Below are 15,635 nucleotides of genomic sequence, written 5' to 3'. Positions count from 1 at the left end.
GAAATAACTTTTCATACAAAACAGAATTAACTGAAAATGAATTCAATTCTACTTAAAGATGGCTAAAAGTATTAAAAGTATGCTTTGGCATCGTGTTCTGATATATTCTAAAAGTTTCAAATGTCTAGCTAGTCGGTAAGTTAGTTAAAAATTGATTGCAAGATTTGTACTGGATAAACAACCATCGGACAAAATAATAAGAATACGCGCTAATAAAAACGTTGTAATAATAAAATACAAAGACATCAGCAGCAACATGTCAAGGAAAATTACCCCTCTTATGCAGCCTCAAAATGTTGCCCCCTATTGCAGTCTTAAATAATTATTTGTCAACGGGGCTGGATTTACCAGTTAGCTAAGGGCCCCTTAAATTGATAAGGGCTCCGAAGATGTTTATGAAAAAACCTTCTGACTGACGAATGAGCTGCTTCCACGTGAATTAATTCGCAGGGTCGCAACGCTCGACAAAAGTGGGTAGCTATTTTTAATAAAATATAAGTACTATTATAATTTCCCTACAACATACGTAATGAAGTGGTTTCAATATGCAAATTGTACGTAAACATTTAACCGTATCACAGTTCGCCGTGAGCTTTCATATCGGAAAGAGATGACCGCATACTATACGGTCTCCAATTTTATTAGATTCAATATGAACATTAATTCAATTTTCATATCTAATTTTGGCAAAAATCATGAAGCCAAGAATGAAAACCTAACCTAACCCAACAAATAATCCAGTATATCTGCTATTTTCAAAATTTGTTTACTGCTGGCTTCCTGTAAACCGACAAGAACCGTGTTTTATTTAGACGTGGATTTTATGTCAGTACTGTACGACCCAAAGAGGTTGGATGGTCTTTAATATACGGCCATATATTTCTGATTACAATTATCAATCGAGAGGGTACAGAAGAAATTCTTGAGACTCCTTTACTTGAGGTTGTATGGATACTATCCGTGGCTTTATCCAAATGGCTTTCTCTTAGGCATGCTTACATACTGCAGTCTGCAATTTAGAAGAAATCTTTATTTAGCTACGTATTTTTTTCGACTTATGCGAGGTATAAATGAGAACTCTGCCATTCTGGGCAGTGTTGACCTGTGTGTCCCTGATAACTATCTTAGAAATAGAGAACATCAATTGTTTATTCTCCCAAGGTGCAGAACCAACCTGCCACTGGTAATGCCAATTGGGAGGGCGATAACTATGTTCAACGAAATTGCTTCGGGTGTTGATATATTCCACCTACGTGAGGATGAGTATAGGTGGACGTTATTTTATAAATTTTTAAAATAGGGTCTGCTTAACTCATCCGGTGTATTTCCATGTACCTATATAATTAATATTTTTGTATGTACATATTTGTTTAATAACATATTATCTATCTCTTTTTTATGTCATGTTGTGAACGTCTTAAACTTATAATTTGTAATGTCCACAATATGTAAAAATAAATAAATTGAAAATTGAAATTGAAAAATACAACATTTCACGGTGAAGTGTGATACGACGAACTTCATACGTACCTACAAGTTTCCGGACACGAATGAAGTATGCTACAACGCTTAAATGGTGATAGACCGGACGCATAGATAGTATACAGATTATTCAATGGACGAATGCGATGACCTAGTGATACTCGAGGGCATAAAAGGCCAGGTACGTTGCAGTTACGAAACATTAAGGTTCGCTAGAATTACCTGACAGTGAAGAACAAAGAACCGAGAAGAGTAGTTTAAGCTTGATGAGGTCTTCGTTTAGCAGTGTATTAAACATACTGATGATATTGATAATACAAATCAGACATGATTGCTTGTTTTATTTTAGCAATACAAGTTCAACAAACGATACAGCTTAATGCTAACATTAATTTTTCAATTGTGGTAAAACCGTTTATTTTACCAAACATCTCTATGTATAAACATTTTTTGCGTAGAATTTAACGATCTTTGTCTGTTGTTTAAATAAAATTTATGTATGGATATCGGTTAGGGAAATATTACGCAAAAACCGTTTTTGGCCGCCAGTTTACCAAGATGGCTTCGTTTGCCCAAGATGCCAATATGGCAGCAGAGAGATTCGTAAGCAGCGTAAAAATGAGTCGGAATCGATCAAAAAAACCTTTGATACTCGACAATAATTATTATGTCCCTCCCCTTTAGCGACCAGTATAATAATTATGAAATCGTTTTCCTTTGGAATACTCTTGATCAACTATATACATTTTCCTGATGCTTAGTTTAATTTTCTGGTTATCCAGGGACGCGATGATAGTCACAACCATTGATACGTTCACCAGCCTGTTGGCAGGTTTCACCATATTCTCAATCCTGGGAAACCTAGCACACGAAAAGGGAGTAAAAGATATTCGGGATGTCATCGGAACTGGAGGTGCCAGTTTGGCATTCATATCATACCCTGATGCTATTTCAAAGTTCGAGTGGGTACCACAGGTAAGGACATTTACGTTTATTTTGAATTGTTCATATTTTTTGTGATCCGTGAGAAAATCGTCTCAACTGGGATAATGGTCGCAACACAAACAAAGGCCCCTCCAAACCAACTCACCCCGCAGCATACTCAGTCTTAATCGAGCCTACCACGAGACCCTACGTTTGGATGTGAAGAATCAGCAGTTGTTTACGCCTGGAAATGTCTCAGGAGCAGATACCCAAGTCAAGTGAGCTTTTACTGAATAAATAATACAATAATAAAATAAGGAAAATAAAAGTACATGGTAGCACTCAGAGTGAACTAGGTTGATAGACTCTATCTTAAAACTCATAAAACAACGTCCACCTAAATTCATCCTCACGTAAAAGGAACATATCAATATCCGAATGAAACTTCTGCACATTCATCGATGCAACATTTTGCTAATCTACCTGCTTTGTGAATGACAAAATCACATCGACATATTCGACGGGTTGCTGTTCAACGGTTCTCTAAGCTCTTAAGTCGAAACCTTTGAATCTTGGTAAAATTCCTTGTCTCACACTAGTGACGTCCCTATGCAGCCCCATATTGCCGCCCCATTTTTGTATACAGTATTTTTTATCATCTTTTCATTAGTAAAAAAATAATATTATATAGATACCACTAAAACATACAACATTAAATTCAAAAATATTTTTCCTCAATAGTGGGGATTTTTTGACATTGGTAATACTGTGGCTTCATACATGTAATTTTTGCTATACCTACATTAATTTTCTGTCTTTAGGAATTAAGGGTTAATCCGTGTCGCTTTTCTTCTTCACAAAACTTGCCAATTGTAATGTAATGATATTTTTAGATTGTGATTGCAAAGGTTTAGACTTTATTAAATCGATAATCGATGACGGCTACAGATTAAAATCGTGAACCAGAAGCGGTAGGTGGGATGCTCTGTAAGAGGGGTGCATCTTTAGTTTCGACGGTCAACGCAATTTCCGTGCGGAGCACGTAATAAGTCAGACTGTATTATTATTGGCAAATCTGCACGTGTCGTTTCTGATCACCAAGGACGTCGAAGGCAAAGGAAGTAAACTACACATCGCGAACTCGACAAAAAATACAGTCCTGTTAAACCTAATTAATACATTTTGCTTCTAAACAGTGAGCTGACTTTTTTATCCTCCCTATTTTACCCTCGAAGGGCGGCAAATCGAGGAGAATCATTTAGCATAATTATATAGAAGTAGTTAACTAAACTTAGTAATGACTTTATAAATACGAATGTAGAGCAGAGACGATCATTGGACATTGGAATTGTAGATTGGAGATATTTTCGTTATTTACTAAGTTTAAGTAGCTATTTCCACATACCTATACCAAATGATTCTCCTCGAATTGCCGCCTTTCGAGTAACTGCCACCCCCAAGCGACGCTCAATCGGCCTAGCCCTACATGACGTCACTGCTCACAGCTATACAGAACCTTTACGTTCATAAATAAAAACACTCCGCTTATTTGTAGTGATCATCTAAAAATGTTCTGATCCATTCCGACCTCTTGCACCATCAGTATTTCCTCGTCCTGATCTTAAACGCTCTCCAACTAATCTAATCATACACGTCCGGGCCCTGATTGTTATCCAGTTAAACTTGCTCTCCAAACTCCAGATAACTATCTTTCTATTTTATTGCAATAAACATAATTTATTTTTTATCAGGTGTTCTCCGTCCTCTTCTTCCTCATGCTGCTGGTCTTAGGAATGGGGTGTGCTATCTCATACATGTGCTCAATCTCCGCGGTTCTATCAGACCACTATAAAGAATATCCTTACTGGTGGTTTGCCCTGGCCAGCTGCAGTGTCAGTTTCCTAGCTGGTCTCGTATATGTCACGCCAGTAAGTTAATTAATAAAATAGTTTTAACGCCAAGTATAAGGACTCATACACACGACACTGCGTGCATTTTAGAATCAAGTAAGACCTGCATCAATGCACACAAATAGTGTTTCCCAAAGTGTGGTACGCGTACCCCCTGGGGTACGGGAAGAGTTTGGAGGAGGTACGCGCTGCACCGGGCTTTAGCTGCGCCTGGAGTCTGGACGACATCAACACAACATCCATGCTAGAAGGTTTATCGCATGCAGAAGAGGAGCAGTAATTGTTGAAATTATCTAAAGACTGATTCTTGAAAAACAAATATAAGGAATGTGCTTACATCATTCGTAATCCTGTGCTGCTTACATGATTGTGTATCCAGTTTTAACAGAGAGAGTCCTAATACACATCTTACCTTTTCCATCTTTATATATATGTGAAGTTGCTTTTTCAGCATTAATTTGTAGACATTAAGTACAAAAAAGAACAGGCTTTTGGATGTGGAACCGCATCTCAAATTTAAATTAACAACCAGGGAACCAAATTATGATGATCTGTCTCAAAATAAATAATTTCATTCTTCTCATTGATTATAATGATTAATGAATGTTATATTTATAATATAACTTTTATTTATATTTTATTATGAATGAATTTTATTTTTCGTTTATTATTCTTTTGTTTATGTACCGACTAAAAAAGGGAAACATAACTATGTTTTAATTGCTATTAAAGTATACTTATGCATTTTTTTTGATGAGGGGTACTCAGTGTTACGAAAATTATAGAAGGGGTACACATGTGTACCTAGAGCATCCAGCAACAGAAAATGAAAAGTTCAATTTAATATACTTTAGATTTAATGATTATTTTCGACAGTGGCGCACCCAGGGGGGGGCAAAGGGACAAAAGACCGATAAACGAGAAATTAGGCTGTGTAGAAGAAAAAGAGCCTATGGGACTAATTTACATTCTCCTCCTTGGGCTTCCCTCAATATTAAATCCTGAGTGCGCCACTGATTTTCGTTACCTAACCTAACGTACCTATCTAAAACATTAAAATAAATAACCTAACAATGTTTAAAAACACTTTAATATTGGTGTGTTCTTTTAACCACAGACCGCTCTTCGTTTCATACGTTTATTGATAGCATGGTTTATATTTTAGGGTGGACAATACATTCTTAACTTGGTGGATTACTTTGGTGGAACATTCCTAATTTTAGGGATGGCAATTGGAGAACTTGTAGGAGTCATCTGGATATACGGTTGGTATAAAAAAAAAAAAATATGCAGTAGCGGGTTTAGGGACGTGGATTCTCGTCTAACTAAATAACCGATTTTGAGCCCCCCACGATAAAAAATACCTCGATCAAGGCCTGAGCAAAAACGATGCATAAGTGCGAGTGAGAAAGTATTCGGCACCCTTATAATCACTGCAATACGCGCTAGAGTAAGATAAAAGGTTTACAGATGTGTAGAAGATTTTTTTGTCGGCGTAGCCGCCAAATCTTAGTTTGTTGCTTAAGCGTCAATTACATTGAGCTTCTTTACGAGCTGTTTGTTGGCGAATTTATAATCTGCCTGTAAAGTCGCCCAGTGTAATCATCGAACAAACTAACATGTTCGATGATTACACTGGGCGACTTTACAGGCATATTATAAATTCGCCAACAAACAGCTCATAAAGAAGCTCAATGTAATTGAAGCTTTAACTAAGCGTCGATAACATGCGAGCGCGTATTGCTAAAATTGATATTTTTGTGTTAAACATAAAGTCAGTGGTAAATATTTTTAGTTAATTAAGTAGAAAAGATGGTTCTGTGTGCTGTATTAAAATGTGGTTGCCGTACTGATAAGCAAGAAGATGGTATTACGTTTCATAGGTAAGTTGATACATGTTCGTGATAATTTTATTTGTATATTATTATATATTTTAATATCAAATGACCGTATTTCTTTAAAATAACTTAAATTGTGGATATTTTTACCTAATGGTTCCATTTTAATAATTTTAAAAATACTATATAACGTAAAAAAATAGAAAAATAATTTTTATTCTGAGCGTCTAGCGCGAGCAATTTGGGCGAGCACTATCAAAATGGTCTATGGTCTCGAAAATTTGTATACGAATGCGTTCGCTCGCCCACAGACCAAGCGAACGGCACGCAGCTTCATTTAGCAATGCAATGGGTGGCGTCTAGATGTATATATAGTCTAAGACCTCGATACATTTTTTTAATATTAGCAAGTGTAAGTACGTTATAACAAAAAATTGGAATGATCCTGACAACAGCAGCGAAGGGTGAAGGGTAGAGGTAAGCTGTTAAGATCCGCCATAAATATTACACACTAAACTTTGTCAGTCATACGTATTTGTTTTCATTGAAATAAGACTACAATTTTATTTACAGATGGTGTTGGTTAGTTTTTAAAATTCAATTAAACCCTGCGAAAACCATGCCATAATAGATAATAGTCAAAAAATATTTGTCTATCTATAAAATATCTACAATTATATCATACATAACTTGGATACGTTATAGATAGCATAATATTTTGTATCTGTTATAGTTTGGTTTAGGCAGGGCTAATGAATTTAAAAAATAATGAACCAACAATATCTGTAATACAATGAAAAAGTACGCACAATTTTTTCGTATCGCGCAAAATATACCAAAACTATTATGGTTTGGTTTAGGCGGGGTTAATTGATTTTGAAAAACTAACCAACACCATCTGTAAATTGTAGTCTTGTCTTAGTTCAATAAAAACGAATACCTACGTATGACTAATAAAGTTTAATGCGCAATATTTATGGTGGATCTTAACAGCCTATCCCCACTCTTCGCTACTATCTGACACCGATTAGTAATTAAAGTAACTCAATACTTTGATTTAAAATACAAAAGCCGATTACCAACAATTCTACGTGCCGCTAGAAAGCGCTTCAGAGAGTATTTTAAAAACATTAGTAAGTTAACTTCGTTGCAATTACATAAGGCGCGTGTAGTTTAGTGGTCAGAACACATGGGCGCGAATCCCAGGGGGCACAGGTCCGAAGCCTGCTGGGTCTCATATTTTTATATTCAAAACGATTTTTATCAGATATATTGATGAGTGAAGTGTTTTCAAATAATATATGTAATAATTATAATTGTTTGGTAAAGTAAAAATACGTCTGACGTAGGGATTGCAATACCGGTATTTCAAAACCGAAATACCGGTTTTAAAAATCCAAAATACCGGAATTGTCGGTATTAAGAAAGCACACTCGTTTACGTTTTTGAAAATGAATTAAGTAATATGCTGCTAAAATGCAAATATATTGAGTGAATCCAACAGAGGTGAAAAAATAATAAAACAAATTTCATCAAATATATTTATATAAGTAATTGTCGCGATGCATTATCATTATATTATATCGAAATAGAAAACATCTGTGACAAAAATGTTTAATTATTCTATAATTATCGATGACTGTACAAGCGTTGAATTTAAGAAGCTTTTCCTGCAGCCGGACTTATTTGCACTTGATGAACTTTTGAGGGCTTTAGTTAAAATTATCAATATATTCAAATTAATTGTAAAAAATCACTAGTTCTACAATTATGATCAATACAAATTTTTAAATAGCAACGTAATAAATGTAGGTATGTAGGTTTTTGCTATAAAATATTATTTTAAAAAGATTTTAATAGCTATATTTATTGATAAGCACCTACTTTTGTTTTTTTTCAATGTTTAATAAATACCAGTATTCAATAAGAAATACCGAAAAACCGGTATTGAAATTTTCATTCGGTATTGCAATCCCTAGTCTGGTTGTATATTCGAATTCACATATAATGATAGAAATTCATGATATTACATTATTTATAATCTATATACTTGTAAATTTCAGGTCTTGAAGACTTCTGCGAAGACATAGAATTCATGACGGGCCGCAAGGTTTCAGTCTACTGGAGATGGTGCTGGGGTGTCGTAACACCTCTCATCATGTTATTCGTCTTCTTCTACGCATTTGCGAGCATCCAACCACTCACCTATGGCGAAAAATTCTACCCTATATCAGGATATGGTAATACTCATTTCAGATTGTAAAATAAACAAACAAATTAATTAATACCCCCCCATCCCTATTCGTATTGGTATAGTAAAATAAATTAAATATTGTGTATTGGGTGTGGACAAGCGAAAAATGTTAAAAGTGCAGTTACCTCGGATATCTTATGAATATATTATAAACATTTTTTTAGAATTATTAATAACCATGTCCTTGCTGTTTCGTACAAGGTGGTTGTTAGTAATTTTGAACAGTCGTAAACACCCAGGCTTTGAGAAAAACACATTTGTGTCCTCACCGGGATCGAACCCAGAACTCTTGTGTGGTTACTCACTGCACCACGAGACCCGCCTATATTATATCATCATCATCATCATCATCAGCCAGGGTCAATCCACTGCTGGATGAAGGCCTCCCCAAGCTTCTTCCAACTCATTCGGTCCTATGTCGTCCGCTGCCACGTATTTCTACCGAACTTTACCAGTTCGTCAATCCAGCGGCTTTTAGGGCGACCCTGTAGCCGTTTCGTGCCCCTTGGGTACCACTGGATGACGACATTTGTCTAGCAGCCGTCTTTTCGGCGAGCAATGTGCCCCGCCCATCTCCATTTCAGCTGTTTGGCAACGTCTATTACATCGCGTACTCCTGTCTGCTTCCTAACCCATTCGTTTCTCTTACGTATATTATATACATTGAAATTAATGCACCAACCACATCCGGTTTTAATAAGGCATTTCACGGGACCCTACGTTTGCTGTGAAGCATCATTTTTTATGACTGGGAATGTCTCAGGAGCAGTTACCCAAGATTGAGGTCGCCATGCACTCAAATGCGCTTTGACTGAATTTAGATGACTATTTTCTACAAAATTTACAGTTAGTGTTTATTGAATTCGTATTTTATGAAGATGTAGTTTGTGCGATTGTCCGTAAATGAGTGTTAAAAAAACAGTACAGTGTAACAAACTTATCTGTAATCTTATCTGTATAATTGGTGGGGGAGCCGCATTCGAAAACTACCCAATGAAGACTCGTAGCTGGACAGCATCTGACATTCGACCTCGACCTCGTAAGTCCGATATTATGGAAAAATTAAGTTTGTTCGACAACATTTAAACAAAAAAACATTTTAAATCACCTCGGTTCTCTAGACTAGTATGCTGTCCATCTATCGACAAATTTTAAAAACTCGTAGGTCTTGTGGTTTCAAACATGAAATTAAAACCTCGTATTTCACAACCCGTGTTGATTCATCAATTACAAAGGTGTTTAAAATATTGTTTTTATTACGTTTTTTCCTTCCCTTCAACATTCTTCTTCAAGAGACTTACGAGGTTTTAATAGTAAGGTGACGATAAAATATGGTAGTTCGTAGTTCCATTTTTGACCGTTCTTCAGATAAGTTTGTGGGACTGTAATATGGGTGTGCTGCAAGGAATTTCTAAATCTAATAGTAAGTACACACGCACGTTCTTGCTCGATGGTTTTACGCTGATTCCAACATGTCTCAACATGTGTACCGTCTGGCTCGATGGTTTTTTGTTCGACATCGAACAAATTGCGCTATCCGAAAAATATTGAAGGTCCATAATTCTTGCGCGATGTAATTTGAGCGAGGGAGTGAGGACGCACCGGCAAGGCTAGTGTGGCCTCGCTCTCACTCGTGGTCTAAGTCGTGGCGGTGCGACAGTGGCCTCACAGCGTCTTGTGTCGAGTTGCTGGACTGTGTGGAACGGTGTGGACGCAACGACGAGCATGTTTCCAAGTCAATATGCTCGATCGAGCAAGAACGTACGTGGGTACCAGGCTTAAGATGTTCAAACTATGTAACAAACGCCTCGTATGATTCTATGAAAACCGCCTCTGATTATTGTTCATATTTTATTTATTATTTCAGTGGCAGGTTGGTCTCTATTGGCTTTTGGACTTCTTCAACTGCCAATCTGGATGGGGGTGAGCTTCTTCAAGAACCGATCGGGTTCTATATCTAAGGTAACTTGTGTAGTATCCACAAAATTCCCGATTTCCATCATGCGTTAACTTTAAGTTTTCCTTGAAGTGTTTTTCTATCATTTAAAAATATGCCACAATTTACCCTCTAGTCCAGGGATAGCGAACCTTTTTACGTACGCGTGCCAAAATTTCCCAAATAATATTTTTCGAGTGTCTGACGTGCCAAGCAGATTTTTATGGCGAAAAATTTTTTTTTTAGTAATCCCGAAAGCCGAAATCCCGAATACCGAAATCCCGAACGCTGAAATCCCGAATGGCCGGAATCCCGAAGGCCGAAATCCCGAAAAATAAAAAAAACACAAACACCAATAATTGCGCAATTTTGTAAGAGGGACAAATCCATTTGTTCCACAAAATTGTATCTCCTGAAAAAAATTGCGCAATCTGCAAAACCAATTTTCCACAAAATTCAAGATTGCGCAATTATTGATGTTTATATTTTTTATTTTTCGTTTTTTTATATTTCCAGAAAAAATGGACTTTTGTCTCTCTTGTAAACATTGCACAATTCAATATTGCGCAATTATTGGTGTTTGTATTTTTTATTTTTCGGGATTTCGGCCTTCGGGATTCCGACCATTCGGGATTCCGGCCATTCGGGATTTCAGCGTACGGGATTTCGGTATTCGGGATTTCGGCTTTCGAGATTTCGGCTTTCAGGATTTAGGCTTTCGGGATTTCGGCCATTCGGGATTTTGGCCATTCGGGATTTCGGCCATTCGGGATTTTAGCATTCGGGATTTCGGCCTTCGGGATTCCGGCCTTCGAGATTTCGACCCAAACCCATTTGAATGACTGCCGATAATTAATTTCATAAAGTTATATTTTTATTTTTAATTCCCCGATCCTAAGGACCGACCTATGATTATTTTTTAAAATGATTTGCCTGCAAATATTTATACAATGCGATTTGTCATTATTTATGGATGCATTTCGTCGTTTCCATTTCCTCATCGATTGGTACCTAAAACAATATGAAAAATCGAAGAAAATACGCAGGGCTATGTCATTATTATTTTTTTAATATTATAAGTAAGTACCTACTTACTTAAGTAGGTGTATATTTATTTGTAAAACTTATTTATAAAAAAAAAAACATTTTTTAAAATATATAAAATAATTTCTTTTATTTTGTTAACTGTCAATTCATGGCGGAAATGCATTTTATTGTTGTTTAATTTAATAAAACGCAATTTTTTGTAGTACCTCTGAGGCGGACGAAACCGGTCCTAATTTATTGATTAAAAGTGGAATAAGCACTACAAAAAAATGCGTTTTATTAAATTAAACAACAATATATAAAATAGTTATATTTCTTTTCTCTTCAAAATGAAACATTCGCGTGCCGTGCAAAATAATCTCGCGTGCAACTGGTGGCACGCGTGCCGTAGGTTCGCCATCCCTGCTCTAGTCTGTCGAACTCCCCCGGCAAACGAACCATTCACATAATACAAATTAGACATGACGCTGATAGATGACATTGACGAGACATAATTTTGATCGATTCTCCGATACTTTTTTTTGATATGACGTCTCGCCGATTTTTCGGGACGTCACGCTTTTTAAGGGCTCATATGCGCCACGTAGGTCAAAATGGAGCTTTTATGGTATTTTCAGAGCATAAGCCTGGACATTCCTTAAACGTTGTAGATAATCTATTTACATAATTTTAAAGCCTTATTAGCCTTTATATTTATTTTAAACATTTGATGACTGCATAAAGTATTTTTATTACATAAAATAGTATTCTTTTAAACCTCTCGATCTAATGTTTTAGAATATAGTCATATTTCAGTATAGTCATTTTTAATACGCCATTTCTATTGGCATTTCCCAGTGGTTAAGCCAGGGCTCGAAATGGACCGGAGCGCACCGGAGCGCACCGGAGCGCCGTTCCGGTTCGTGGAATCTGTAAAGTTATCGTTCCGTCTCGCGGTTAAAATATTTTGACCGTCTGCGCTAGATATGCCATATAACAAAAAATCTAGCATAATTATGTTTATAAAATACCCATAAAATTTTATAACCATGTTAACATCCTCAGAAAATTTTCGAGCGCTCCGGTTCGTAAACTTTTCCATTTCGAGTGCTGGGTTAAGCTACAACATACGGCCGTAGCCATAAATTAATAAACGATAACTGAATCAGGGAGTAAGATCATGTTAATGCGCGTGTTTGAACATGTACCTAACCGAAAAAAAACGATTTGTTTTTCGGTTCGTTAAAATAAATATAAAGCATAATAAGGCTTCAAAATTATATAAATAGACTATCTACAACGTTTAATGAATGTCTAGGCTTATGCTATGAAAATACCATAAAATCTCCATTTTGACCTACGTGGGCCGTTAAGCAAAAGTAGATTGTCGGGCGCGCGGGATAGCTAAATTCACGATTATTCAACAAATATAAATAAGAAGTTTAAAATTGTATACAAACTGTAAACAATAATAATGTAGATCGGCATTAGGTACGATTTTTCGCGTGAAAATATTTTCGCACAGCTATGTTTCATAACCATGAATAACGAAATAAGTTTTGAAAGTATATATAGATAGACTATATAGAATATAGTGTCTATTAAATTTGACAGGAAAAGTAGATATGGACCTGATGAAGAATTTAACTCGCTGAAACCTTCTATGGATGTGATTGAGAAAAATTCAAAAGACTCAGCTGCACAGAAATGTCATCAATTATTCAAGTTATTCCCGGAAAAAGAGACAGAAAAATATTTTCAAGTTAATTTAATTTATTTTAAGCATACCAACATCTAATTGCTTTACCGAACGGGTATTTTCTCAGATGAATTTAAAATGGTCAGATGCACGAAACAGGTGCTATACTGATTTAATAAAATTGGAATTACTTGTTCAATTCAACAATATGATATTATATTCTGTGCTGAATCCGATTCACTGCGGAGCATTTAATTACTTTTTAATCACCACATTTAAATAACATGCTAATTATATCTGTTGGGTCACTAGTGTGGTGTCGAGGTGTAGGTAGAGGATGATGATAATGAAGTCAACGATGTAGCAGGGCGAGATTTATTAGCAGCGTATCAGTACAATAGTATATTATACAATGATAGTTACGAGCTAAGTACTTGGATTCGAGTGACATCTAGATAAATTATTCTTCGTTATTTATACAATAAAAAGTAATACATTAACATAAAATTCTGGTACATAATCATATTAGACTAATTATAGAATCAGCGTTTTAAATTGAGTAGCGAAAAGAAATATTATTTGTTATTACAGTCGTAAGAAAATATAATACTATGAAAAATGATTATTCGGCTAATACACTGTAATGGTATAATGTGCTGTGATATGATGTAATAATACACCGTCCTAATTTCGCCAATCGACTTGCTGATCTAGCTAAGCTGTTTACTGGAAATGGATTCGCTGGGAATATATTACTGCAGAGTAATTTGATATCTTAAACAATAGATATTTGATCACCTATTATTCTGCAGCTACATATCTAATGGCTCCCTAATCAGGACACAACAGCTGTGGCATTCGTGCTGTAAGGATTAAGCAGCAGAAAGAAACTCTTCAGGAAGTAAAATTTTCAGCCAGATACAAATAGGCGAGCGTTGGGACAATATATTGTTAAATATTATTATTTTAATGGAGAGTTTTGTAGTTTGTATTGTGTCATTTATGATAGCATGACTAGATATCCCTAGTAGCCTAGTATATAAAATATCTTTTGCAGTCCCGTAGAATCTAGATACCTCAAGACTCTCAAGAGTATTCAAAACAGCGACTGTATTTCCTACCTCTACCTCTCTATACCTCTTTGTATTTCTTTGTTTATTTGCTGTCTCAGGTACTTATTTGAACGGCACTCACCTGTTTTATCAGTCAAGCGACGGCCGTTCTCAGCCCCATACAAATAATAATGTGTATACCTAACTTAAAATCCGCTTTACTTATATCTAATACCTACACGACAATTAAAAGTGGCAATACTGTTCCATACTTTTCAAATAATAAAACTAATCATGTTTATCTTTCAGACTATTGCGAAATCATTTTCAATCACTCCAAAGTGGGGACCGAAAGACTCCAAGAAGAATTTGGAGTGGAGAAACTTCAAGGACGATGCTCGAAGGCACCGGGAATCTTTCAAACTTACTAAATTCGGACATTTACTTTACTCTCTCAACGGGACATACAGAAATGAGATAAAATATTGATTTACCTATCAAATAACGTGTTATTTATATTTAATATTTAGGATATACATCAATACAATAATCAACTAATGTTTTATTTAATTTTATAGATATCACTAATATTACTATTAACTTCACGCTATGTAGTAGGCGTGTCCGGAAATATGTACATACGTACTTGGCCGTATCACAGTTCACCGTGAGTTGTTGTATCGGAAATAGATGACTGCCAAAAGTTGGTAAGTATCGAAATCATAATTGTTATGGAGTAATTGCAATTTGAAAGTTTGACATGCCCTCCCGGCAGGGAATGGGACGACTGGCCTCCGGACAATTGGACGCCGCACTGTCGTAGACACGTGTAGACGAGGTATTTTAATCAGTTTCTATCTACTACTTAGTAGTTTGAATTCATTTTACTCTTAACATAATGTATTCTTTATCGCGGATTGAGAATTACCACGCCTAAGGCTTTATATAACATACTAGCTGACCAGGCAAACGTTGTTCTGCCAGATAAATTATTTCTAGTGAATATTTTGGTTGTTAAATAAAAAGTAACGAATGTATCGTAAGTGTGTGGGGATGGGATCTATGACAGAAAGAGGAATAGAGCACTGTAGACGATGACCGCCGATAAAAACAAAAAAACATCAACCATTCATTTTCTCAATTCAAAATGAGTAATGATGTTCATAATGAATGAATTACCTGTGACAGGATCTCGTTGTTTAATGTTTATGCAATATCCGTCTTGTCCCTTCCAGAAAATTAGCGGATATTGGAGAGCGTCGTATGAACGGTGTGTGTCAGCGATGAACTCCAGATTATTGTTTCTTCTTCGAATCACGATTTCTCGCGTCGATGTGCGGTCGCCAACCATGATTCCAGCAATGTCGTCAACAACTGTCGCATTGAATCGACGTACGTGCTCTCCAGCTGGTGTTTTATCAGGATTGATGACAATAGCGTGATTGTCACTTTGCAATTCGTGCATGCGTGCTTTGAAGAATTTCAATAATTCATTGTGCTCATTCAACAGGGCG

General features: G+C 36.0%; 1 protein-coding gene across 2 annotated transcripts in view; it reads left to right on the top strand.

Annotated features, from left to right (window-relative positions):
* Positions 1 to 14,673, top strand: part of LOC147070343 (sodium-dependent nutrient amino acid transporter 1-like) — a 29,177-nt gene extending 14,504 nt beyond the window's left edge. Inside the window, exons 9-14 of one of the 2 annotated variants that reach the window (XM_085949325.1) lie at positions 2,265 to 2,457; positions 4,158 to 4,334; positions 5,482 to 5,581; positions 8,218 to 8,394; positions 10,276 to 10,370; positions 14,431 to 14,673. In XM_085949325.1, coding sequence (XP_085805451.1) covers positions 2,265 to 2,457; positions 4,158 to 4,334; positions 5,482 to 5,581; positions 8,218 to 8,394; positions 10,276 to 10,370; positions 14,431 to 14,610 — 922 coding nt within the window. In that variant the 3' untranslated portion in view covers positions 14,611 to 14,673. The remainder of the gene's footprint in view (positions 1 to 2,264; positions 2,458 to 4,157; positions 4,335 to 5,481; positions 5,582 to 8,217; positions 8,395 to 10,275; positions 10,371 to 14,430) is intronic. The other variant, XM_085949326.1, reaches the window with a different exon arrangement.
* The last annotated feature ends 962 nt before the right edge of the window (positions 14,674 to 15,635 follow it).

The sequence above is a fragment of the Rhyacophila brunnea genome, unplaced genomic scaffold, assembly GCF_057557595.1.
Source record: "Rhyacophila brunnea isolate RB1 unplaced genomic scaffold, BYU_Rbru_1.0 scaffold_22, whole genome shotgun sequence".
In the NCBI taxonomy this organism is placed as follows: Eukaryota; Metazoa; Arthropoda; class Insecta; order Trichoptera; family Rhyacophilidae; genus Rhyacophila; species Rhyacophila brunnea.
This window is presented reverse-complemented; position numbering and strand designations above follow the sequence as displayed.